The following is a 26,258-nucleotide window of genomic DNA, read 5'->3' as shown; positions in this document are numbered from 1 at the left end:
GGAAGTCATCTATCATTCGACGGGAAATGCACAATTTTCACTTATCACTGAATAACATCACAACAACAACACAAATCTGTATCAGACCTACTTGAGTTCATACCTTAGGTCTCTGCACATTAGGCCCAACAAGAATTATTGAGAGCTTGTTGCACTGGCAGCACTGGAAGTCAAGGTGTCAAAAACTCAATAGATATGCACAATTTTGTCACACTATGTCACGTGCAGCACCTTGGCCAATAGACAATGGTGATACTCAAAAGAGGTTTTGAAAACTCGCTTAACACACATTGAACTCTCAGATAAAAGCATTTCACAGAGTTCAGCTGATGAAGGTCAGACCCAAAGAATTATGATAGTTTTTATTCATATCAAATATATGAGGGCGCAGGGAGCACAGATTTCGGTGATGGAAACACTTGATTAGTTTGTTGAACGATGTGGGAATGTCAGAAATAGGAAGCCATGAGTCTTCAGACTTGGGGAGGGACTTCCACCATATAAGGTATTCATAATGGTGGCTGATTTTGCGACAGTCCAGTATGGACTTGATGTCATGGATGGGGTCGTCAATGAGGTTGAGGGCAAGTGGAGGCGAGTGAGTGTGGAATTGGGAAGGGTTGGTGTAAGGTTTGAGGAGGGAAACATTGAATACCGGGTGAAGACGAGAAAAGTATGAAGGAAGATGGAGTAAGTAAGTGGAAGAGCCAATTTTGCGGATGATAGGATAAGGGCCGAGTTGACAATAATTGAGCTTCAGGGATGGTCGTGTGGTCTGGATGTTGTGGCACAACAACCAGACCAGTTGACCAGGTTGGAATTCTGGTGCTCTTGTGACTTTCTTGTTGTAATGCTTGGCTTGGATGTTCTGCGCAAATTGCAATTCTGCGCGCAGTTCTTCATGGATTGTGTCGAGTCATGTGGCGAGATTAGCAGCTGCGGAAATGGATGAACATTCAGTAATCTGTGGTTCAAAGGTGGGGTGGTAAGCGTAGTTAGCAAAGAATGGTGTTTGATGAGTGGAGGAGTTCTTGAGGTTATTAAATGTGAACTCAGTGAGAGGGAGGTAATCCACCCAATCGTCCTGCTGATACAAACAGTAGGCGTGGAGATAGGAATCCAGCATCTGGTTCGTGTGCTCTGTCAGACCATCAGTCTGTGGGTGATATGCTGTTGACGTGCAAGTGTCAATTTTCAACAACAATGTGAGCTCGGACCAAAATTTAGAGATGAAAATGGAACCACAGTCGGAGATGATAGAGTCTGGGAGGCTGTGAAAATGAAAGATACGGTCAAGAAACAACCAGGCTAGGTCAGGAGCTGTTAGCATCTCTTTGCATGGGATGAAGTGTGTGTATCGTGTGAGACAGTCACAAATGACCCAGATTGAATCATAGCCATGTGATGCAGGGAGTTTGACAATAAAGTCCATGGATATTGCCTTCCATGGATGAGAGGGGACATCGAGAGGCTGTAGTAAGCCATAAGGCTTGTGACGGGGTGTTTTGATGTGTGTGCAGGTGTCACAGGCTTCTATGTAGCGCCTGACAAAGGTTTGCATGCCAGGCCACGAGTAGTCTCGAGCAATGAGTCCATATGTTTGATTGTGTCCTGGGTGACCTGCTATGACAGCATCATGCTGGGAGAATAAGGTTGTGGAATACTAGACCATTCTTGGAGGCAAAGTCTGTGTTGCCACACACGATTGCTTCTCGCCACTCAGTGTCATCTTGGAGTGCTGTTGGGAAATGCTCAAGGAGTGCCGCATTGTCAATAGAGAGTGTTGTCGTGATAGCATTTAGGGTGGTTGGGGATAATGATCATGTGTGTTTGGGAGTTAGTATGATATGGTTTTGACCCAGCAGGGTCTCATCCCCCTTCTGTGGGAGGAAATTGGGATGATGAGAGGGGGTGTCAGCAATGTTACTTTTGTCCGGGGCCCAGGTCAAAGAAAAATCGAAATCAGAAAGAAACATCGCCCAATGTGCCTGATGGCAGTTGAGGACATGAGCAGACATGAAATATTCAAGGTGTTTATGATCCAAAATAACAGAAATGGCGAATGGCGAACCAAGTAACCATGCTCTCATGTCATGGAAGGTGTCCATGACAGCAACTAACTCCTTGTTGTGCACCTCATAATTGATTTCCATGGGAGAAAGCTTCCGCGAGTAGAACATGACTGGATGAAGGCAGCCCTCGTGATTAGGCTGCTGAAACACCCCCAAAATGGTGAAGTCTGAGGCATCTGTGGCCACAGTGCATGGCTTCTGGGGGTCGAAGTGCTGCAAGATTGGGGATAAGACGAAAGCTTGCTTGAGTGCATCAAAAGCACAGCGAGTGGCACCTGAAAAGTCAAAAGAGATGTTCTTTTTTGTTAAATTAGTCAGTGGTTGAGTGATGCGCGAGTAACCATCAATAAAATGACAATAAAAATTAGCAAACCCTAAAAATGATTGAACATCCTTTACGGACGTAGGTGCGGGCCACAATATGATGGTGTCAAGCTTTTTGGAATTCATCTTGATGCCATCAGCACCGATGATGTAGCCCAGATACTCGACCTCCAATCTGTCCCACTCACACTTTGCAGGATTAGCGCAAAGGTGAGCGTCGCACAGTCGGTCAAGTATGAGTCGGATGTGCTTGTCGTGCTCGTCCTGAGAATGGGAAAAGATCAGAATGTCATCTAAATAGACGACACAGACAATATCCAGCAGATCATGGAGAGTGTCTTAAATGAAAGCTTGAAAGGCAGCAGGAGCATTAGTGACACCATAAGGGACAACAAGATGTTCAAATAAACTGATGTGTGTGAGGAATGATAGCTAGATGAGAAGGGGTGAAAGGGGAAGAAAGGGTGAAGTGGGGTAAAACTCAAATAGACCTCTGGACGCGAGTATAGATTTGGCCCAAGGGGATTGCTACTGAGAACGATTCCTCTAAGTAATATATGGAGGGGAAACCTTGAAACTAGTAAGGGTAACTGAGAATAGAGGGAGCACAAAAAGTTGCGCTGATGCAATGCTAGCACGAGCGAGCCGCCGAAAGTATGATATGATGCACGACTGAGCAGCCGAAAGTTTGACGAAGCGCAGAAGCACGAGGAAGAGCTGAAGGATATATGAGAAGGCTTTAGCGGAACACGAAGGCAATGCGACGTGACAGTGAAACAGGAGGAGAGTTTAGTGATACATGTGGTAGATGAAGTGCGCACAGTAGTAGGCCAAAGTTTTAGATTTTCAGTCAGAGTGTTGCATGCAAACAGATGATAATTTTGATGGGGGAAAAAGAAGATACATGAAAAGTCATAATTACTGAGTATATATGATAGCATGCTAAGCGCTGCTCGGAGCCAAGTAGGTAGCGGTAATATGTAAAAAGGGTCCATAATGCAAGTACCGTGAACATAAGTGATATAGCTTCGGAGATATGGTCAGTCTAACATAAATGAGATAAGGTACACACAAATGGACAAGCGGAGGACATGGATAGGACAGAGGAACGATGCGTGACAGAGCCAAAGAAAAGCGGATGCGAGCCGATGTGCATGCTTGAGCCACAGCCGTCAGCTGACAATGAAAAGGATATGTGCCAAATGCGTGCAGTGTGCATCAACAGTGTCGATCGACGATGACATGGTAGCACAGACATAGGCGGGAGAAGTTGGGGAATGGTAGTGGAGAAGGCAGGCATTGTCTGGGTGAGCACGAGCTGTCCTTGCAAACTTCTTTGCTGAGATGAAACAAATATTAGGTGGCCGAGGGGACAAGCTGGGGGACATGGAGTGACCATAGCCATTCTGTGCGATGAGGGAGGAGAGGAACAAGGTCTTTAAACTGCCCAGACTGGGATCCAGAGTAGTCTTAGGCTGGTCAGAGGACAGCACCAATGGTGTGGAGAGTGCACGGGCCGAGTACGAGGTGGCATCAGAGAGGCCAAAGCCTATTCCAACTGTAGTAAAGGAGCTGAGTTTTGAGGGTGATAAGGGCAGCTTAGGACCAAAGCCCTTTGCTGAAACAATGACAGGGTTTTTGCGAGTGAGCCCGCAACAATCAAGGGAGAGAGTGGATTCTTCTCAGTCGATGTTGGGATTATGCTGGCAATGCCAATCTAAACCTAAAATGAGAGGGTAAGCCACAGACACAACCGCAAGTGGTCATATCTCTTTGTGACTGGAGACAGAAATATGGGTGATGACATCATGGGTGATCAGCCCAGATGTGATAGGACGGTCGTCAACCGCCATGATAGGGATTGGTGTCTCTTTGACGCAACGCGTAAGCGAATGACGGGATGTGAAATGATCAGAAATACAAGATGTGGTAGCACCACAGTCAACAAGGGTGAAAGTGTCAATGGGTTTTCTGTTAGTAAATGAAAGGTGAACAGAGATGAAGAAATGCAAAGATGAATTCAAGTAGGAATTGGAAGAGAAAATAAAAGCAGGGGCAGACTTTACGAGTGGGGTATAGTTTCCATCTGAGAGACAGATATGAGTGGGATCCGGTGCTGCAAGGTGGTTCTGACGTGTCCCATCGTCTACAACCAGATGCCCAGGGACTGGATGGCAGCCGGTTAAGCTTTTCCCGAGTCGTTCTGTGCATTGAATTTCTTCTTTGCACATTTAGATATATTTGGGCAGTTCTTGACAGTGTGCTCAGTGCCTCCACAATACAGGCAGAGGCCTTGGGTGAAACAGTGTTTGCATTCCTCCTTGGTGAGGGGTTGGTGCGGCACAGTCTTCATAGCATCAATTTCCATCGGTATTCCAGGAGAGAGCAAGGCTGAGGCTGATGGTTTGGCTGGGGTGTAGTGTGGGGTGTAAGTAGTGGATTGTTGACGAGGAGCAGGCTTCTTTGCTGTCTTGCGCTCAACCTCTTGATGATAAAGTCGATTGTCGATGGTGACAGTGAGTTCGACATAGTTGTTGTAGCTGGTGGGAGGATCATGAACAGTCAGTAACAAGTCCTTCACCTCATCCTTCAGACCCTCATAGTACTTTTGTACCATAGTCGAGGTGTTGAAGTTGACATAGACTAATAATTTGCAGAACTTGGATGCGTAATTAGCACAAATTCCAGTCTGCCAAAGGTTCTCAATCTTCTGGAGAGCAGTGCCCTCAGTGTCGGAATCCACAAAGTGCTGTCTGAAGTCCTCAAGTAGCGAGTTGAAATCGTGAAGCAACTCCTCATTGGTTCAGTGAATCGCTGTGAACCAAGAATGTCGTGAGCCATTGTCCAAATATGTGGACAAGTACAAAGCCTTGTCCATGTCAGTGGGCAGGGACGAGCAGGATAGTTTAACAGCGCTGAGGACTTCATCTACGAAGGCATCTATCTACTTCAGCAGCATTGCCCTTGAAGAGGCATGGTTTCCGGAATTTGGTGACACCCCGGCAGGACGACCAATCCTGAAGAATTGTGGTATCCTGCAGCACTGTGTGGCATGGTGGAGAATCTGAGGGCAGCAATCTTGTCAGTGATGTCTTTGAGGGCACAACCTATGGTGTGCTGATGCTCATCGAGGCGGTAGGAACTTTGTCTGAGCACTGTGATGGCCTGCAGGACTTCATGGAAATTTTCCAGGGTGGGGACAAAGGTAGGCTGGGAATGGAGTGGAATCTCCCTTTCTGGGTTCCAGTTGCTAGGATCAGACATGTTAGTAGAATAGAATAAGGGGTTATACGAGTTTCGAGAGTCGAGAGTCAAGTTGACAAGTTTGTTGGTTGAAGCAAACTGTAACAGGTACTCAACGAGCGGAGGAAGCAGACAATATGTGAGAGGAGAGAGAGGCCAGGAACTGGCATTGATTCAACAAAGAGAAAGATACAAATCTCCAAGCCACATATAAGTATCTAGAATGTGATAGTGTAAGGTGAAACATAGGAATGAGACCAGGTATAGTAAACACATCAGTGAGATAATAAGTCCATAAATATCCAAACAAGCTGTTCTGCATGGAATGGAGTACATCAGTGCAATACTGGTATCATAAAGTGACCATGAGCTAGGTAGAATAGCTGTGGACTACATAGAGTGACCATGACCATGACAAATAGAGACATAATGAGCAATACGAGAGAGTAGGCTTCATGCAAACCATCAAGAAACCTGGTGAGGAATGGACTAAGGAGCAATTTAATGATCTCCTTCTCTGATTCATAGTTGAAACTAACCAAGCACTTTCGATTATTGACCATGACACATTCCATGAACTTCTACTCTATAATGATTACAATAAGACGAAGTCAGCAGATATTCCACATCAAACTAAAGTTACTAAATCAGTCTTAGCATGTGCCACAGAAATACAGGCAGATCTCGCAAATGAATTGCAGGTAAGTGTACCATTGCATGGATGATATACATAGCTCAAGTTTAGTAGGCTTCTCCAGGTTGTATCTCTCTTACATTTGATGGATGGACATCCAAAATCATGATGTCTTATCTTGCGGTCACAGCTCATTGGATGTCGGAGCATTGGTGGCTTCAATCAGAATTATTGTCATTTTCTGAGATTGATGGTAGTCATAGTGGTGAGAATCTGGGTGTGGAACTGTATGATGTTCTCAAACAGTATGGTATTTGTGATAAGGTACTACTTTGCTATGTGGAATTCTCTGTATGCTGTGTTCTGATGAGTCTCATACAAATACAAAATCTTACATCTGATAATGTCACCATGAATAATAAGAGTATGCAGAGTCTCTGTCATATCCCACATTCCGGACCAACATCCGATGATGTTCCCACGCCTCATCCGGACCTCTGGACCTCCTGTCCATGTCTCCAGACCCAATCCTCTATCCGTCCGGATCCCTGTACTCCTGCATCTGATATCCGGACGCCAGATCTGATATCCACATCTCCGGATCCCTGGATCCGACCTATGCTTCATATCCGAACCCAAACCTTAAATCAGCGCCCATCCCCTTATGGTAATCACCTGTCTCCGGACTTCCGAACATCCGGATCCGACCCGCGTTGGAGAGGCTGCGCCTCGACACTAGATGTCTAACAGGTGGTGAATGATGATGATTCTACACTGGGAAACTTCTACTCTAAAAGCTCTGCCAACTGGGTCCGAGACCCCAGAACCCTGAATCCTAACTAAGAATGACCCCTAGGAGGTCCCTAGGAGCCCCTGGTGCCAAACATCCTAACACAGATACCCCCCTCTAAAAATGCAATGCTCCGGGGTCGCTGACATCCTTCACTGAGTGGTAGCTACAACATCAGTCTCACTAACTCTCTCATTCTCTATCTCCGCTAACAGAGTGCCTGTTCAAGGCAAGAACAACCATAAGCGTCGTGCATGGTGCCATCCTGGCATGGGGAACCCTTCTAACGTCTCCAGCGAGTAAGAGTTGGTGCGTTTGGTGACTACTCGGCGTGGAGCTGACCAACGTGGAACGATTTTGCGTGAAGATTTAAAGTTATTGTCGATGTCACTAGCATATACTTGAACGAGTTGTCCAGGACTAAATGATACCTCACCTTGATGTGATGATAGGACTTGTTTGTCAAACGTTGCCTTCCGTCTTATAGCATTGGCTACTGCATTGCCAAGAGCGTCCAGACGTTGTTGCGTTACGTAGGCAGAGTGAACATGAACATCTTGTGGGATGACGGCGCTTGTCGTATCTTCGAGCGGGGTGCGAGGAGTGTTGATGACGAGGCCCAGGAGTAACTCCTTGGGTGAAAACTGGAATGAAGGCAGAACACGGCTGTTGAGGTGCTCAATTGCCGTTTTGAAGTGGTTTGACCACATGGTAGGGACAGATTCGGGTTCTATCGTTGTGCTACTGTCTTCTCCAAGGTGGGGTGCGCACATGTACTTCAGCCTTCCTAATAATAGTTTGTTAGTTCCTTCTACCAACCCATTTACCCAGGGTGCGTAGGCAGCAGTGACGTAGTGTTTCGTGCCGTGCTCTTCACACCAGGCCTGAACCTCCGCGTTATCAAAATGCTTTCCACCATCAGTCATAAGTGTTTCTGGCGTGTTGAAATCGTGTCGGATCCTCTCGAGTTCCGCAATCGTCGTTTTTGCCGTTCCGTGAGTTTTGAGCTTGAAACCCCAAACGAACTGTGAGTATGTATCAATGATTAAGAGAATGTTGGTAAAACCCCCTTTTGTTTTTGGCATTGCTAGATAGTCAGCAATGAAGAGCTCGAATGGGTGCCATCTAACGATAGGTTCAAGAAGTGAGTTCAGGTGGGTTGCTCCAAAGTTCTTGCATTGTCCACAGTCCATGATGGCTTTGGTGATCGAGCGGTCCAGTTGAGGGCTGCATATGTGGTCAATAAGTTGGAGTTTGATCATGTCGCGTCCCCAGTGTCCATGTTCAGCATGCTCGCTGCGTGCGAGTTTGATTGCCTCATCTTGTGTAACGCACTCTAGCTTACTACGAACCCTAGCAGAAGAATCGTTAGGTACTTTCCATAGTTTATCATTCGCAATAAAAAACTGTTTGGCCCGGTGACCCGCTTGCCATTTGATGGTGATTGGTTTGTTGGAGTCAAGGTCGCATAAGGCTTCGATGACTTCAAGGAATAAGGGTTCGTGTTGGAACCGGTGACGTAGATTAGCTATGGATGAATCGTTAGAATTTGTCGTGATTTCCGTTGACGTTACCTCAAATAAGTCCTGCATGATTCCTCTTGCTGCTTCCCAATCTTCGTTGACGGTCCACTCAGCTCCATCTCCTGGCGCATGTTCCCTTGTTACAAAGCTTTGGCTAAGTCCATCAGCCGCTGTATTTGTTGCTCCTGGTCGATGACGGACGTCTACGATATGGTACCCCAGTATTCCGTCCCACCAGCGAGCGTGCGCTGTGCTTAGTTTCGAACTTAGTAAGGTGTCCCTTAGAGCCTGACAGTCAGTTTCAATTTCTACTGGTGATCCCCAAATAATGTCTGAAAACTGATCTAGACCAAATTTTAGTGCAGCAAATTCTAGTAGATACGGTTTGTACTTCTCTTCCGCAGCCGAAGTTCGTTTTGACGTGAATGAGATTGGGTGGACAGTGGTAACTACTTTTCCTGACGGGAGTGTTGAGGTATGCTTCTGGGTTAGTATCGCGCCGAATCCTTCTTGGCAGCCATCTGTAGTTACTATGAAGGGTGTACCATTGAAACAAGGTCCTTTCAGAATGGGTTCACCTACTAAAATTCTCTTAAGTTCTAAAAACGTTTCAGTATGTCTGGGTCCCCAATGTGATTTGAGCTGGGTCATTCATAGATGCTGCCTGTACTTGTATCGTCCGACATGTTGTCCTCCTGGGGGGGTTCCTAACCGTTGTACTAGGTCCGTGAGAGGTGCTGCTTTCCTGGCGTAATCTTTGATTAATGATCTGAAATAGCCTGTCAGTCCAAGAAATTGCATAAGGTTATGAATCGTGTTGGGTATCCCCCAGTTCACAACAGCCGACAGCTTGGAGAAGTCTGGCTTTATCCCATCTTGTCCGACCCTGGCTCCCGTGAAGACAATCTCTGTCATGAACAGCTGCATTTTGGATGGAGATAATGAGAGGCACATAGCCCTGACTCATTCGAAAAATCTGCGTAAATGTGTTAGTTTTTCCTCGAATACATCACCTGCCATTCCCGTATCGTCGACATAGAGTTCAAATAACAAACCGATAAGATCCCGTAGCACCATGGCAGCCATGTCCCCGAAATTTGTTGGTGCACCCGTTAGCCCGAATGGCATTCGACAGTAGCAGTCATATCCTTGGCCTTCTGTGTAAAACACCAAGTATGGCTGAGTTTCCTCATCTACTGGGATTGCGTAGAAGCCTGCCGCAAAATCGATTACGCTGATCCAGTGGTGTCCACTAAGTCATTGCTGTTTTGTTCTAATGTCGCCTTGGGGCACCGGTGGTATTTGGCTGGCGCGGTTAATTTCAGCGAAGTTCTGACATACTCTCCACTTTGGTGCTCTGTTTCCACCTTTGTTGACGGCCGGGTTTGGTGGTCTTTGCGGTAGGTCATCCCTCGTTGGCAATCCATGTGCCGCACATTGGTCGTTGACGCGATGGAGAAGCTCTTCAATTGGAAGGCTTCCCGAGCTGTGTGCCTTTTGGGCGAGTACAGTGGGGCTGGCAGCTTTGACTTCTTCTGGGTCGATGTGACATATTATTCCGGCTTTCTCCAATTCATTGAGTCGTTCGTACAAGAATGCGCGTTGAGGTGGTGTTAGTGGCCTTTGGTTTATCTTGGTAGTGAACTTCGTTCCTTCCAGAAACGTGAGCTTGAAGGTTTTGAAATCCACCGGGAAGACTTCACTAACAGCTAGAGCAAAAGTATCAGCAAATTCCATACATAGATCGCGCACCTGGTTTCGTTGTGTTGGACTTAAATTGTCCCCAATTTTGATCTGTTGCATGATCTCCGTTACTCTTGCTGGATTGAACGGGTCCGAGTGTCTTGAATACACGCTGGGTGCCGATGCTGATGCGGGGAATTCAGGGATTTCTCCCAGGTTCTGTTCCTCCATGTCTTCAAGTACCGGCCAGACTGAGGTGCTTGGTGGCTGGGTGTCGGATGGAGAAGTTGTTCCTGTGAATAAGATTGGGGAACAAGGCATTTCGGACGGGATATCAGTTTTCAGGGATAGTTGTGGCTTGCTGTTGGCTGTGATTATGTGGGCTCCTGCATGGGACAATGTATCCGTATAGGCATCAATCTGCTGATTCGTGTACTTTGGAGAAACTATAAATACAAAATGTTCATTAGCGATTACTGGTGGACTAAGAGAGGAAATGTTTTGCTCAGGATCTGCGGGAACCGTGACGGTTATGTAGACGGCGCCGTTATTATGTACTTGATGGTCTGGTGCTTCTGGTTCTATATTACGATTTTGATGTTCTGATTCTTCTAATTCCATACTATGTGCGTGGGGTTCTGATGCTTGTGAATTATGTACCGGAATGGTGTTGTCTGACAATCTAGATTTGGGTGCTGCGGATGAATTAGCTATGTTATGAATTATATACGGTTTTGGTAGGGCTGGAATGATGATGGTGTCGTTTGCGTAGTCGTGCATAGCTTGTAGTTGTTCTAGAAGGGGTTTTCCAATCAGTAAGTTCCAGAGACCACCGCTATCAAAGACTTCAAATGATGTTCGGACTTTCGCCCTGTTCCACTGGAATGTTCCTGTCCAGACTCCATGTGACGGTACTTCGACGCCATTTGCCATTCAGAGAATGCGTGCCGATTGCGTGAGCTTCTTGAGGTTCTGTGATGCCTTGCTGAAGGCCTTTAGGTCCATTATGTTTACCATTGCTCTGTCGTCGACATTCACATGAAAACATGTCGTTTTTGCGCCGGGTCCATATAGGATGACCTGGGTGATGAATGGGGTGCTTTCTGATGCGTGATTGGGGTTCTCATTTTCTGAAACAGCGTAAAGATCAACAGTTGTTTGATCATTTGTGCGCGAATAGCAGTCAGACGTTGGGATTGATTCACAGGTAGATACGGGACTTAGCGTAGGGATAGAACTATTGATCGATGTGCTTTGGTCTACTGAGTCAGGTACAGCGATCCACGAGCTTTGTACATGGGTTTCTGGAGCAGGGTCATGCGGTTCAACATGTGAGAAGGTACTAGAAGGAGAATTGGGCATAGAAAGAAAACTAAAGTCCAAATCTGAGAACGGAAAATCTTCTAGAAGTGAGTCAGCTTCATGTGTTGCTGGCGATGTCGGTTTCTGTTGAACTTCTGGGGAGGTGATTTCAATTGTTGGCACAATGAATTCATCGACCGTTTCTTCATCATTCAATATGTCCTGCATCTGAGAGGCTGGCGTGTTGAGAACCAAGGTACTGAAATGCGATGTGAAGGCTGACGTGATCTCTGAGAGTGGGATGTTATATGCGGTGTCTGGTGAGTCGGGGGACGGGGAATTGTCTTCAGTGTCTGTGCCTGTGGTTGCAGTAGGTACAGGTGAGGCTGAGGTGTTCTGAGTTGGGACTGCAGGTAAGTCCCCTACTACTGTGGTCCGTACTCGTTTCCCGCAATGTTGTAGACGTCATATGGTTCCGTGAAGTAAGGATGGTGGAAATATGGAGCTGAGGATGGAGGTGCTGCGTACTGGATTAGTGGCGGGCCCGCTGCAGGTGTTATGAATTGAACGTTCGCGGTTGGTCCCGGTGTGGCCATTGACATCAACGTCCTGGAGACTAAACACGATACTGTCTCTCGCCATTTAGTTTCCTAGATGGGCACTACTTCATTAGGGCATTTGTAGGACTGATGCGAAGGTGTTGTTGCCATTCCACAGCTAAAACATTCTCTGGACCCAATGGGTGACGTGCCCGGTTTCAAAGGGTAGGGTCGTTGTGAGTTAGGGATGGCATTCGATCCATGCTGCGTATGCCATTCTTGGACTTGTTGAGCGTAGGCTTGTCTTCCTGCCTCCGAATTGGGGTGGTGCGGAATGGTGGTGTATTGAGCTGCAGTTCTCAGCCGTTCTGCAGGTGACCCTCCTCGTCGAGTTGGCATCTGCAGATACCCTCTGTACCCATAGAATAGGTTACCCCGTGTTGCTGGGACTGCGGATGTGAACAAGTTGGTGATCTGTGGTGTTTGGGGAAGTACGGGAAACAAAGATATCTGAGGTGCTTGGGAAGGTACGATTGTTTGGGGCTGTGGTGTTGCTGCAGGCTGTCTGCTATAGCGTTGTCCATATCTGTAGGCAGGTGGTGCGCTATATGGGACTTGCGTGGTCGGTGACGTTGTCTTGCGGCTGCTCGTTGTTTGGTTCTGAAGTTTGTCAACATCTTCACGAAGCTTTCGCTCCGTGACAAGTCGTTGTTTCGCTCTCAACAGCTGTGACGCAGAAATCCTTGCGACGTCCATCTCGAATTCCGTCCACGTAGTGTAATTGTCTGACAGGAAGTCGTGTAGGACTTTGGGGGTGTTTTCCAGTACCACGTCCAGCAGGTGACATTGCGCGTCGTTGAAACCTTGAGCCATTCTTGTGACCTTCTTCGCCCACTTCACATGTCCCCATTCTCTGCCTCTGTCCTCTTCTATCATTATGCCAATCTCTTCCTCTTGCAACGCTAATGCTTTGATTCGGTCCTTCTTCTGTGCGACTGTTAATACTACTTGTACCGGTGGGGGCCGACGAATCTTAAACGCTGCCAGGAACGTGGTCCACAACACTTTGTCTGATGCCTGAAGAGTTGCGAACCAACTCTTGGCTGGACTGGCAGCGGCACATTGTAGTTCAAAGTGATTGATTTTTTCGGTGTCTGTAGATGTCGAGGGAAAGGAAAGTTCATACTTCCGGATCCAATCGGTAGGTTCCTCACTTTTTTTCGTAGTCTCCGTAAAAACTAGGCTGGGGCGTAATAGTCGTTGACATGCTTATGCCGGTTACAGAAGAATTCGGAATGGGTGGGGCGAGTGACTTCGGGACTTTCGACAAAATGAGTCGTTGTTGTATGAATCGTAAGTTAGCGCTTGTGGTACTAGTGTTATCTGTCTGTGGTGAGAGAATTGTCAGAGCGTGACCAGGGTTTGAATCTTTGGGAGGTGAAAGTTTGCTATCTGATACTATGCGTCTAAGTGGAGGTTTATTGTCGTACGACCCAGATATGTTGTGGAGTCGACAGAGTTCGTTGAGGGTGATCGCCGTGATGTGCGCTCGCTCTAGTCACCAGGTGGAGAGGCTGCACCTCGACACTAGATGTCTAACAGGTGGTGAATGATGATGATTCTACCCTGGGAAACTTCTACTCTAAAAGCTCTGCCAACTGGGTCCGAGACCCCAGAACCCTGAATCCTAACTAAGAATGACCCCTAGGAGGTCCCTAGGAGCCCCTGGTGCCAAACATCCTAACACAGCGTCTATCTTCTGTGCCTTTTCCCTTTGTACGTTCCTTCTCAAGTTAGACTATACTCATTTTCCGTACCTCATTTCATCTCCGAGTTCATTTCCTATGATCCATCTTATTTTCTAATACATTTCCACATGCTTGTACATAGCCTTACCCCTCTGCTTACTGATCTGCACAGACTTGCCTCTAGTATATAAACCCCAGTAGATACTCCTGTATTTCCTTAGTCTGAATATTACACATATTAGTCCTCGCACTAGCCTTCACCCTAAGTCCTCATAACAGTTCTAGTCCTCTGACTTAGTAATTATCTATCTCAGGCCTAGGGAGGAATTCCCTAGGCCGGAGCTCCGCTCCTCCGCTCCTCCACTCCTCCACTCCTCCAATCCACCATTCCTCCAATCCTCCAAGTTTCCGGAAGTTCCTCCAGAACTTTCCTGCGGTCCTCTGGACCTATTCTGCTTCGGACTTTGTCCTTTCAGCCTTTCCTCTGTTTGCTTCTACTCAGGACTTGTCCTGAGTAGCCATTACACATATCCCCGTCAGGACGAAACTCCATCGTAATTTCCGGAAGTTTCTCGCACTCGTCCGGAAAGTCCTTCCGAAGTTTCCCACGCTTCTCCGGAAGTCCTTCGGACTTCACTGGACTTTCTCCGGACTTCATTCTGAAGTTAAGGGCACATACTCAGGTAAGGGGTGCAGCGCACGAGCTGAAGCCAAGCCCCTTGGAATCAGTCCTACCTTTTGTGCACGGTCTTAACAGTCTCGGGGAGAACTCAAGGACGACAAAATCACATTTGATGCAAAACAGCAGCGCTCACAGTAAGTTTCTATTGAATAATACTAGGCTTACACTGGTCTGATTCTGGTGTCAACAGCCATTTCTCTCATGCTGTGGCCATTGCTGAGTGCAAATTCTTATCAAAACTCTCGCCTTCCATGAAAAAAAGAGCAAAGACAGAGAGTTTAAAGATGTGCCCATTATACTACCACAATCTGAACTGGTCTTGTTGTAAGCAGATGAAGAAGATACTGAAGAAGACATTCAAGCCCTGGAGTGAGAAGTTGAAGCTGCTCCAAGCTCTAAGAACACATGAGCTGTCTCAAAGCTTCTTTTGAAGATTCAGGGATTCATCACAAAGGTTAGTCTCAAAGGTTTGTCATCATATATAGCATAATGTTAATTCACAAGTATAGGTCCGATATTCACCACAGGCTAAAAAATATTTCAAGAAGTGTTGTCAAGATGCATGAAATGAAGTGCTCGAGCTGCTTCCATATTGCAAGACTTGTTGGGGCTCATGGTATAGTGTCATCACTTGCTTACTCATTTTGAGAAAGGTTCACCACTAGGTTATTAATTGTCTAATCCTTAGCCTAATGCATGTACAGGCTGTCAAATTATTCACCAGCACAGCAGATGACTTGGATGATGTGCCAAACATTGACAAAGGCCAGCTGACATATGCAAGCTACTAAATTTCTGAATCTGACTTGCAGGCTGCAGCAGAAATCCAGGAAGCTTTTTCGGCCAAGGATTACCCTGCTGTCTGGCACATCCTTCTGCTTTATGAAGACTTCATCACAAAATGGTGCGACTTTGCAGCTGATCTTAAAATGGCAGTACTGTGGCTAGCACTCAAGGCAGGCATCGAGAGCCTTGAAAAATACTACAACAAGACGGACAGCTCCCCAGTACACATCATTTTTATGTATGAGCAGTCTTGTCTAGTATATCCTATACACTTATTAATCACTGACAAGTGATTTTCAGACCTGAATCCATGTGTCAAAGACAAGTACTTCAAGGCAGCATGGTCTGAAGATGGTCAAACATAAGCTCGGATCGTGATGGAGCAAGTTGTGAGTAACAACATCTTTCGTCATTCACATAGTACACTACTGACACAGATCAAGTTTGACAAGTATGAAAAGCTGTATACATCACAGCAAGCAGTAGATGGATCATCAAATGTTAGACAGAGTGCACTGTCTGCCGTTTCACGCACCAGTTCAAGTAGCTTGATTGCAAGGGCTACAGAAAGTTGTTGTACTCACGAATAACTATCAGCCAAAGACGCTTGAGCCGAGTTGAAGATTTTCCTCACAGAGGACTTATTTGCTGTTGACAGACGTAGCTCATCAGAACAGCAAGCATCATCAATTTTTGCATGGTGGAAGGTACATTCTCATATTGTATTATCCAGCACCGAGTCAGCTATCTTACACCCAACATATCAGACCAATGCTCCCCATTTTCCCATCCTGAGCTGCATTGCACTCGATTATTTACTGGTACAAGGTTCCTCAGTGCCATGCGAACAAGCATTTTTGGATGCAGGACTTACAAACACAAAACAGCACGCAAGATTGCTTCCTAAGAACTTTGGCGACATTCAGACGGTGAAAGGCAAATACAAACAGGAACAAAGGCACAGAGACACAGAGAGAGCTGACAAGGAGGCTGTAGAGAGGAGATGATGGGCAGAAGACACCGTTTCTGAGTAGAGTATGGTATATGTATAATTTGCAGTTATATATAAGAAAGGCCTTATAGCCAAGTGGTTAATGTTGCTCACAAGTCATGTGACATGGTCACATGACCCACCCTGCACTTTGAAAGTCATGAGTTCAACTCCTGCTACATGCACTAATTATTAGTAATACTCAAAGTAACTTTCAAAATCTTTTGAAAACTCACTTAGACGCCAGCTAAATACTTGGAACTCTCAGCTATAGTCTTGAAGAAACCTTGGCCCATGACCTAGATTCAAAGGACCATGCCTCCTGCCTGTCGTTCTGCATGCCTCAATGCTCATACTCCATTGCACTTGGGGGCAATAGATGAGGAATCAAATATTCAAGGTCATTCCACCTCCCACCCACCTCTGGAACAATCTGGACCCCGGCTCACCATCCAGTGGCACCATGACCGTGCACTTACCGACACACTGGTGAACTATCTGACCACCCACCCTGCCAATTGTCGAATTCTATTTTATTCTGATGGCAAGAAAGCCATGGCTGCTGCAGATGATGGTCCCTCAGGCTCAGATAAGGGGCAGATATACAGCATTCTCACTAAGCTCATCTTCACGGACCACATCAAGTACGGCCCTGCATACTCGGTCAATCCAAAGAAATTTTGTGATGCGGTCTGCAATCGTATTGGGACGTAAGTCTAATCATATTTTTTATTCCATTAATAAAAATTCTACAATTCACGCAGTCTCAGGGGTAAATACAACAAAATCAAGGCATCGTTTGGCAGTACGGGTGCTGGTGTCATGCCAGTTGAGGGGACTTCAGCAAAAAATCTGCTGGGTGAGTTTTTAGTCCCATTTTTTTTCTTGTTCTTGGCTGATCAATTGTTTTAGATGCCGTTGTCTTAATAACCGAGGGTCTTATATAAAGCGTGTAAGAATGTAATGACACCACAATTACACTTGGATAAGACTTCTTGCCAGTCCTCGATTAACACGGTCTACGACTTTTCTTCTTTCGTGGTAGATAACGTGTGAGTTCTTGGGAGGCTCGCTAAACCAATCAGGTGATCAACTTAGCCAGAGCTTTTATGTGTACCTCCAATTGCTTTGTCTAGGATTTGCTACCTAGATTCAGAACTGTGGTCTGAAGTACAAATAACTTTGCCTAGATTGCACGTTCTAGGCACTGAAATGAACTGGGTAGATTTGACCAAGGCACGAGTTGGTCAAATAGGCACGAATAGGAGTAGAGACAAAGGGGTCTCTGTAATATCACGTTGACCAAAGACTGGTTGGTCAAATAGGTACAAATAGCACTGGTGAGACAATGGTCTCAAGAATAATCACGTTGACCAAGGCACAAGTTGGTCAATTAAACAGTAAAACAGGAGAGACAACGGTCTCTAAAATCACGTGGACCAAAGACTGGTTGGTCAAATAAACAGTAACGTAAGCTTCTTATCGTAAGAAACTTGTATTCTCAAGGGATACGTTTCCCTGCACTTGTTCTGCTACAAGTGGGAGATCTTAACAAGTGAGATGTCTTGTTCAACTGAGGGGTTTCTCTGAGAAAAAAAATTTCCTAGAAGAGGGATCTCTATTTTTTTTGGGGAGAATGGGCTCTCCTTATATACATTTTGTGTGGGAAAGTAATGTAGGTTCGCAAACAATAAAATAAAGAGAGAACCAATCAGAATATTGGGTGAAACCCAATAAAAGTATAAAATACAAATAAAAGATGGAGCAATGACATCAGAGATGACATCATAGTGGAGCTAGAATATTCTAGAGCCTATGACATCATTATGACTTCATACATTACATCATAATTTCCAACAGAATAGTCTAGAACTTTCTGTGGAGCTATATGACATCATTATGACATCATACTCAGAAATAATATTTTCTGGAGTATCTGGTAGGTCATAGCATCCTAAATAAAAGAAAATAAAAGAACAATGCTAGAGAAAACAAGATAGAAACAATGATACAAATACAATATGCAAGACACGGGCTTTTTAGATAGGTTTTTGTTAGGCTTTGAGCTTTTCTCAATGGTTTTCTCTGGCCAAAGTGAATAAGCCAAAGATAAGGCAATACCTTGACCTTCATTTTACTTCACATATGACTTTTTCTTCTTCTTCCATATAAAACTTGAAATATAGGACCGAGGTTTGATACCAAGGTATGGGGTGACTAGTCTGAGGACTGTGCTAACAGACATAATCTTTTGAGGGTTATTCCTAGTAGTAGTTATGTCCATGCATGATTCCCGTATCATGCAGGACACCGTGCTTCTTGAGCTGCCATGGTACACAGAACTTGATGCCATTTGGCACTCTAATCCGTCCATGGCTGCAAAAGTGCACTCATCAAGACCTGGTGTCGACCACACAGGTGCCTTTTACTCCCTCATTCAACCACATGGTGGGGCTGGTCCCTCCATGTACTATGGCAACAGTCGGCGGTCATCACACACTCCCAATGTCTCAGATCATCTGTCTGCCTACCAATGTGGGCACCACGTACCTCAAAATTTTGCTGGCGGTATGTATCCACCAGCAACACATGACTCCTTAATGTTGCGACACTCTGCTCCCCCTCCCCCCTTACCATCACATTTGCCCTCTCACGTATATATCGCCGACAACTACAGTCCATTGCATTCCCCCTTGGGGAATGCATTGGACCATGTTGAAGGCGACGACGACATCATGATGCTCAACGATGGCCCTGGTAGCCCTTGCCCAGTTGCGGGGAAGAAGCAACAACTCCCTTCATCACCCTCTCCTTCTGCCTCCCCTTCCTCCTGCCTCCCCTGCTCCAGAACTGTTCATCGTGCTGTCAAGAACTCCGGCATCTACGTACAGTCAGACATGTCGCAGCAGGTGGAGCAGGTGAAGGACGAAATCGAGAGCTTCCAGTTGAGCGTGATGTCATGCCATGAGGGCAAACATCAACACTACATCGCCAAGCTTGAAGCCAAAAGCGAGCACAATCATGACATGAAGAAATGCGAGTGGCTTCGTGCTACCCGGGAGCACGAAGCCTCCCAAGCTGCAGTCAGCCATCAGCGCCAGCAGGAGGTCAAAGACACTGAAATTCGGCTTTGTGAGATGGATATTCGGGTCCACCAAGCACATTCCTTGGTGCTTGATAAGGAAGCAGAAACTCTCCGCCTCAAGATCCAGTTCCACCAAATGATGCAGGCCTCCAAGGCCTCATTAGATGCAGGAACTGGATGAGTTATTTCCTCGTGTTGTCCGCATCTGTTGTTGTCCATCCCCTCGTCGTGTCTGCTTTGTCATCTTGTCATCATTGTCGTCATTTGTTGTTACTTATTTGTTCCATTGGATATGTACATGTTTTATGTCTTGTAGTACTTTCATTCATGCTACATAGGTATATACATTTGTTGTACAGGTGTATTGGTGGTAGTACATGTTCAAATAAGCATTGTTTTTGGTTGTCATCCTTCCCTGTGGTGTGTACCTGAGTGAGGACTATCAAAGAGTGCATCCATCAGCCTTGCACGAGCAGCTTGACCTGGAGTGCCTTCATATGTCCTGTCACCAACTACTTCTTCACCATTTGGACTCTCAATCTCTTGATCAATAAAATCTTCCCCCTCTGCACGGGCCCACTTTAGAGAACTCTGGTATGTTCCATCCTTCTTGTGATGCTCAATTTCAAAGTGAATGATCATGTTGTGCAGGATGATGCAACACTTGATCCACTATACAGCAAACTCAAGGTCTTTTTCAGCCTGGATCCTGAACCAGAGCTCTTGAAAGGACTGGAACCATCCCTTTAGAACAGCAAATGTGTGTTCAACACAAACACAGATCTAAATAAATGAATAAAATTAATTTATTAAAATATGGCCCTTCAAAAAAATACCTTAGAGAGGTGATAATTAAATGACTTCTGGTCCTTTGTCAGCCACCCATTGCGAGGCTTCTTGAAAGGGGCAATGCACCATGGCTCCAATGGATATGCACTGTCAGCCCACACCCAATGACCATCAGGTAGAAGGTCAGCATGCTCTTCATAGAGACAGGTAGATCAAAAAGCGAATGCATCATGGACACTTCCAGGATGACCCAGAGCATAATCCACAATAAGAAGGTTATGGGGTAAAATGACTGCCTGGAATTAAATCAATTTTTGCACAAGAATATAAAAAAATAAAAACAATACCTGACAGCCAAGGGAATACTTGGATTTCCTATCAAAAAATGTCTCACCATAGTAACCAGGTTTGGTGAAAAGGTCCACAGTTGAGCCATCAATGGCTAAAAAGCCACCTTTCCACTCTGGGCAGGTACATGACTCAGCAAATTTGCGAGCCAAATCAGCATCCTCAGAGTTATCTACTGGGAAGCAGATAAACTGATCATGGGCATCAAGCACCACAATCATCACACGATTAGTGCAATTAACCATGGACCCAACACTCACACCTACCCATTGAGCAACATCCTCAAAAGTAATGGCATTGCCATAGTGGCCTGCCCGATTCAAAAAAATGGCAAGCTGGATGGAGACAGGGAGCTGAGGATTGTTGGATTGTTGGATATGTTTTGGAAGATAGGGTGATTAGAGATATGATTGAGGATGTCATCAAAAATCTTAGGGTCGACACAAAGTTTCTGCCGAAACAAGTGAGGGCAGTGTTCTTCATGATGAATTAACATGTGAAGCTGAGGGGCTCATGGAGGAGGCTCATCAGGCTTATGGAGTACACGAGCTTTCAGATCCTCATCACGGAGGGCATTAATGGTATTGTAGAGCCTGTTGTAAGGCAAAATGACATCATCTGAAGATGTAGAACCGTCGCTAGAAGAATTGGAGGTCCCTGTCATAGGGGAGAGGGGGGATGGGAGGGAGCTAAAAGTCAGATTGATTGTGTCATCATTTGAAGTAAAGTGAGGTGCCAGAGCTGGAATCATCAGAGCTAGAGTCAAAGTTGGAGTCAGAGTCAGACCAATCATCTAAGATATCCTGGTGCTGTAGCTTGGCCAAAGCAAGTTCAGTCTGATCTACAATATCCAGGAGTTCTTGACGTGTGGATGGCTGAGGCATACTAGTTACAGTGGGGTGGAATTGATGGGATCAAATCTCCTATCTATGCATATATGTGACATTGTTTTTGGTGGAGTCTAAATGTTTGGCAAATTCCGAAGCTTCGTCTCATGCTGAGCATGTTGGTGTTGTCGACCTCACCCTCAAATCACCTACAGCGCTGAGCATGACACCATCAAGTGTCATGCACTCAACAAGGTAAGTAATTTTTTGTTCTATTTGTAAGTTGTAGCTAAGATTTATCCTTATCTCACAGAAAATCTATTCTAGTGCAGACATACCACCTTATCAGTGCCTTATCTTGGCTGGTGAGCCACCCACCTGCCCTCTACCTCATTCCCTAGACCTTCTATACTCTTTCTTAAAGGCCAACTCTATGCCCATTTCAATCCGACTGGCTCGAGGCTGTTGGCGCTCTTGCACACTATCTCGAAGATGGCCATACTCTCAGCAGCTACAACATCCAGAAGTAGTCCACCCTTCGCAGGTGGCGCAACAGTTTGGCCTTACTTGACTGTGTAAACACCACGTTCTCCTGAGCCTATCGACAGTAGCTGGAACCTTCACTGGCACTAGTATCTACATGGCTGTACGTCCGTTCCTCAATCATACATCCATCACCACTGATGCTCACTATAGCTGGAGCGCATCAGTGGAAAGGAATATAGCATCTGTTCCCTTTGATACTCTACCTACACCTGGTTTTGTTCTCGCTGAGAGTTAGTTTTTAAAAAAAATTCATGCATGCTGCGATTTGAAATATGATACGTGTTGTAGCATTTAAATCTTACGAACCTACATTGCGGTTAGCTCTGTAAAGTACGACTAAGTACGACTTCCCACTGCATATAACACACCTTGAATACCCTAAGTCTTTTGATGCCCGACTTCGTGCCGATGTGTGCTGAGCGCGATTCAACTTTTCTTAAACTACTTTAGCCGAGAGTTCAAAGTGTTTAGCCGGCATCTAGGCGAGTCTTCAAAAGGTTTTGAAAGTTATTTTGAGTATCACTATTTTCTTCAGTTTTAACCAAACTGTCTGAAATGTCTAATCCCAGACATTTGTCTGACTGCAGACCTGACATGTCTGACATCAGACATATAACTGGCCTCAGGTCAGTTAGATTTAGTATCTGAAATTAGAACCACATGTCTGATACCAGAAGTGGACCTCTCTGATATCAGACAATGTCTGATGTCTGATAGTGCTGAATGTCCTGGTATTAGGCCCGGCAGATAAATCAGGAAAAATCTAGGTTTTCTGAGGACAGCAAACAGGTTGCAACATGTTCTCCTTCATATGCTGCCAACAGGCTGTTTGCTTCAACTGAAAACACTGCAACACTCCCTGAGAAATAAAAGAAGCATTAGAAACAATGCACAACCATTAAATTGATGAGACTTACCATCGAAAAGTTGATAAGGGAGAGACTTGATGTTTGAGAATGTGACAGATGCAATTGACTTCAGTGTCACTTTCATTTTGACAGCTTTTGCCCACAGAAGATCATAAGCAGCTTGCATTGCATCTCGAGGAACTTTCCAGGTGTTTTGCCCACCATTGACTTGAGTAAATGCATCACTATTAACATTGTCCTGGAAGTGGATGAACATTGTTTCAGGGTGACTGGTTCAACAAGGGCACCAGGAACAGACATGATAATATTGCGCTCTGTGGAATCAGGTGTTCCCTGAATGATTGAGTGAGCAGTAACATACCCTCCATCCCACAAAAAATAATGTGAGGCATCAGGCAAAGCATTGGTTGGGATAAGAGTAAGAAGTTGTCCTGTGATCTTTGCAGTGGAAGGTAAGGCTTTCATGACAGTGATGTTGATAGAAGCACGTGATATACCATTGAGACTTGCTGATGTGGAACGAAGCACACCGATAGATAGTGTACAACCAGAGTGAAGGATAGTCAGAAAATATTGCTGACAAGGAAAGGGTTTTAGTCTGTGATCCATCCCACTAACATATTGATCCATTTGTTCACTTTTGTATATTCTTTGTGCACACATTCAAGTCAATTCAACAACTTTGAGACAAAGTCTTTGTTGATGACTAATCGACAGACCATTTGCTTATGAATCCACTGTTCATTGTACAAGAGATAGTCATCAGGATGTATGCCAGGACCATGTGGCAATTCTGGGGTCGACAATGTCGGAACTATAGGATTGAGTTGGTTGAAGGGTCCAGCAGTGGGTGCATCACTGGGGGACTCATCGATCAATGCCTCCTGGAAGGTTAGCATGAGTTCTTCATCCTCATTACACTCAAGCTGCAACTCCTTGTTGCAACAGGGAGAGGAGCATTAGGTATCTGACTGGAGTCCATGAGTTTTTCATCTGTACAGACACCAAAGTATCTGTTTTGTCCAAATGGACATATCATGTCAACAGAAGGGTTGTTAAAATGTTCTGTAAATGAGTAGTGAAGTGGATTAAGCTGGGACATTGAAAGAATGGATAGAGCAGCATCGCGACCTTTGCGCCAAGCTAAGGGAAGATCATCATGACCAGCAATAATATTACCTTCCCAGATCTCACAGTTTATGTAATTGACTTCCTCATGGTGCATGAGTTTGAGGTGTCGATGACCTGGATCAAGCTTGGGATGGCATTTAAAAATGCTGTCGATATCCTTTGCAGCAGCAAGACGATTGATAGCCTGAGCATAAGAGCATGCAGAATTATGACCCCCGATCATGCATGTGCGACCAAAACAGATCTCAAGTGGGTCATCTCCAACGTCTCCAAGGTAAAAGTGAGTGTGTGGGTCCAGTAACTGTTGCTTGGTGAGAGAGAAGGCAACTGTTAAGACCATGCACAAAGGGTAGGACTGATTCCAAGGGGCTTGGCTTCAGCTTGTGCGCTGCACCCCTTACCCGAGTATGTGCCCTTAACTTCAGAATGAAGTCCGGAGAAAGTCCAGTGAAGTCTGAAGGACTTCCGGAGAAGCGTGGGAAACTTCGGAAGGACTTTCCGGACGAGTGCGAGAAACTTCCAGATGAGTGCGGGAAACTTCCGGAGGAACTTCCGGAAATTACGATGGAGTTTCGTCCTGACGGGGATATGTGTAATGGCTACTCAGGACAAGTCCTGAGTAGAAGCAAACAGAGGAAAGGCTGCAAGGACAAAGTCCGAAGCAGAATAGGTCCGGAGGACCGCGGGAAAGTTCTGGAGGAACTTCCGGAAACTTGGAGGAATGGTGGATCGGAGGATCGGAGGAGCAGAGGAGCAGAGGAGCAGAGGAGCAGAAGAGCAGAGGAGCAGAGGAGCAGAGGAGCAGAGGAGCAGAGGAGCAGAGGAGCAGAGGAGCAGAGGAGCAGAGGAGCAGAGGAGCAGAGGAGCAGAGGAGCAGAGGAGCAGAGGAGCAGAGGAGCAGAGGAGCAGAGGAGCAGAGGAGCAGAAGAGCAGAGGAGCAGAGGAGCAGAGGAGCAGAGGAGCAGAGGAGCAGAGGAGCAGAGGAGCAGAGGAGCAGAGGAGCAGAGGAGCAGAGGAGCAGAGGAGCAGAGGATCGGGGCTCCGGCCTAGGGAATTCCTCCCTAGGCCTGAGATGGATAATTACTAAGTCTGAGGACTAGAACTGTTACGAGGACTTAGGGTGAAGGCTAGTGCGAGGACTAATATGTGTATGATATTCAGACTGAGGAAGTACAAAGATTCTACAGAGTTTATATACTACAGAGGACTTAATGGAGAGTCAGTCAGTGCAGTCCGAAGCTATGCGAGGCTGTGGACGGAGGATGTAGAAAAGTCAAACACTAGTCTATCAGAAAATAGTAAATGAAGACGGAGATGAAGACATAGGAAAATAAAGCCGGAAATGAAATGAGGTATGGAAAATGAGGAAGTCTAACTCAAGAAGGAACATACAAAGGGATAAGGCACAGAAGATAGATGCGGGTCGGATCCGGATGTTCGGAAGTCCAGAGACAGGTGATTACCATGAGGGGATGGGCGCTGATTTAAGGTTTGAGTTCGGACATGACAGATAGGTCGGATCCGGAGATCCGGAGATGTGGATATCAGATCTGGCATCCGGATATCAGATACAGGAGTACAGGGATCCGGACGGATAGAGGATTGGGTCTGGAGACATGGACAGGAGGTCCGGAGGTCCGGATGAGGCGTGGGAACGTCATCGGATGTTGGTCCGGAATGCAGGATATGACAGCAACATTCTTCACCACAGTCTGAGTGTTGTAATAAAGTTGATAGGACATAAATGAGTGTCAATGAGCATGAAAGAATGTGAAAGCGAGATGTGTGTATGGGCTGAGATATTCAAATTGTTCGGATAATGTGAGAGAGACTTTGTGTTATGCACTCAAATAGGTCTGTTATGCGGAGCCCTAAGAGAGGTGTTGTTATGGTTCTTGGGCTTACCTTCACCTCTTCACCACTTCACATCTTCACATAGTCACTTATCACCTTTTCACTTATTCACTTATTCACAGAACATCATTCTACCTAATTTCCACACCACATTATCGTATGACTCTTACTATGATTATTCCCATTGGACGATTACCATTTAGGCTCCTATTCTATATTGGAGCTCCGCTTCAACTCATGCTTATATACCTAGTAGTTACCATGTATGTTTCTCTAACTTGACCTTAGCAATCTACCTTGTAAACCTACGGCTAGTAGTAAAGGGGGTTCATTGTTAAAGCGTAACAGGCATTGTCCACTAACGTTCATGACATAACCGGAAGGGTTTGGTATAGCGAGTGAGACTGGCAACGTCAAGTCGGCACAGATGTGCGTGTCATGTGACTTCTAAGATGGATGTCTGTGAAGTCACTGAACTCAAAGTAAGGACTG

At 45.7% G+C, this 26,258-nt stretch overlaps 10 protein-coding genes across 10 annotated transcripts; 4 read left to right on the top strand and 6 right to left on the bottom strand.

Annotated features, from left to right (window-relative positions):
* Window positions 1–6,444: 6,444 nt before the first annotated feature.
* HD556DRAFT_1215026 (uncharacterized protein) lies at window positions 6,445–6,597 on the top strand (the record flags this gene model as incomplete). Its single annotated transcript, XM_041296659.1, has 1 exon — window positions 6,445–6,597. A coding segment is annotated over one exon (153 nt), but the record flags the coding sequence as incomplete, so codon positions are not given.
* A 780-nt stretch (window positions 6,598–7,377) lies between these two features.
* HD556DRAFT_1217682 (uncharacterized protein) lies at window positions 7,378–7,620 on the bottom strand (the record flags this gene model as incomplete). Its single annotated transcript, XM_041296725.1, has 1 exon — window positions 7,378–7,620. A coding segment is annotated over one exon (243 nt), but the record flags the coding sequence as incomplete, so codon positions are not given.
* A 3,327-nt stretch (window positions 7,621–10,947) lies between these two features.
* On the bottom strand, window positions 10,948–11,202 carry HD556DRAFT_1221733 (uncharacterized protein; the record flags this gene model as incomplete). Its single annotated transcript, XM_041296816.1, has 1 exon — window positions 10,948–11,202. A coding segment is annotated over one exon (255 nt), but the record flags the coding sequence as incomplete, so codon positions are not given.
* Window positions 11,203–12,040, bottom strand: HD556DRAFT_1438236 (uncharacterized protein; the record flags this gene model as incomplete). Its single annotated transcript, XM_041305825.1, has 2 exons — window positions 11,203–11,957; window positions 12,013–12,040. 2 exons carry the CDS (start codon window positions 12,038–12,040, stop codon window positions 11,203–11,205), a joined length of 783 nt encoding a protein of 260 aa, XP_041165380.1.
* Window positions 12,041–12,221: 181 nt separating this feature from the next.
* HD556DRAFT_1438235 (uncharacterized protein) lies at window positions 12,222–13,377 on the bottom strand (the record flags this gene model as incomplete). The annotated part of the gene is made up of 2 exons (XM_041305824.1): window positions 12,222–13,218; window positions 13,325–13,377. The coding sequence occupies 2 exons, from the start codon at window positions 13,375–13,377 to the stop codon at window positions 12,222–12,224; spliced, it is 1,050 nt and encodes a 349-aa protein (XP_041165379.1).
* A 2,731-nt stretch (window positions 13,378–16,108) lies between these two features.
* On the top strand, window positions 16,109–16,333 carry HD556DRAFT_1228619 (uncharacterized protein; the record flags this gene model as incomplete). Its single annotated transcript, XM_041297237.1, has 1 exon — window positions 16,109–16,333. A coding segment is annotated over one exon (225 nt), but the record flags the coding sequence as incomplete, so codon positions are not given.
* A 299-nt stretch (window positions 16,334–16,632) lies between these two features.
* Window positions 16,633–17,264, top strand: HD556DRAFT_1438234 (uncharacterized protein; the record flags this gene model as incomplete). Its single annotated transcript, XM_041305823.1, has 3 exons — window positions 16,633–17,027; window positions 17,082–17,176; window positions 17,230–17,264. 3 exons carry the CDS (start codon window positions 16,633–16,635, stop codon window positions 17,262–17,264), a joined length of 525 nt encoding a protein of 174 aa, XP_041165377.1.
* Window positions 17,265–18,593: 1,329 nt separating this feature from the next.
* HD556DRAFT_1438233 (uncharacterized protein) lies at window positions 18,594–19,583 on the top strand (the record flags this gene model as incomplete). The annotated part of the gene is made up of 1 exon (XM_041305822.1): window positions 18,594–19,583. One exon carries the CDS (start codon window positions 18,594–18,596, stop codon window positions 19,581–19,583), a length of 990 nt encoding a protein of 329 aa, XP_041165376.1.
* Window positions 19,584–22,664: 3,081 nt separating this feature from the next.
* HD556DRAFT_1304350 (uncharacterized protein) lies at window positions 22,665–23,680 on the bottom strand (the record flags this gene model as incomplete). The annotated part of the gene is made up of 4 exons (XM_041299673.1): window positions 22,665–22,771; window positions 22,830–23,050; window positions 23,143–23,357; window positions 23,501–23,680. 4 exons carry the CDS (start codon window positions 23,678–23,680, stop codon window positions 22,665–22,667), a joined length of 723 nt encoding a protein of 240 aa, XP_041165375.1.
* A 215-nt stretch (window positions 23,681–23,895) lies between these two features.
* Window positions 23,896–24,252, bottom strand: HD556DRAFT_1196791 (uncharacterized protein; the record flags this gene model as incomplete). The annotated part of the gene is made up of 1 exon (XM_041296291.1): window positions 23,896–24,252. A coding segment is annotated over one exon (357 nt), but the record flags the coding sequence as incomplete, so codon positions are not given.
* Window positions 24,253–26,258: the final 2,006 nt, after the last annotated feature.

This window comes from Suillus plorans (assembly GCF_016647745.1).
Source record: "Suillus plorans strain S12 chromosome Unknown HD556scaffold_6, whole genome shotgun sequence".
Taxonomy (NCBI): domain Eukaryota; kingdom Fungi; phylum Basidiomycota; class Agaricomycetes; order Boletales; family Suillaceae; genus Suillus; species Suillus plorans.
The sequence above is the reverse complement of the archived record's forward strand: the minus strand, read 5'-3'. Positions and strand labels throughout refer to the sequence as shown.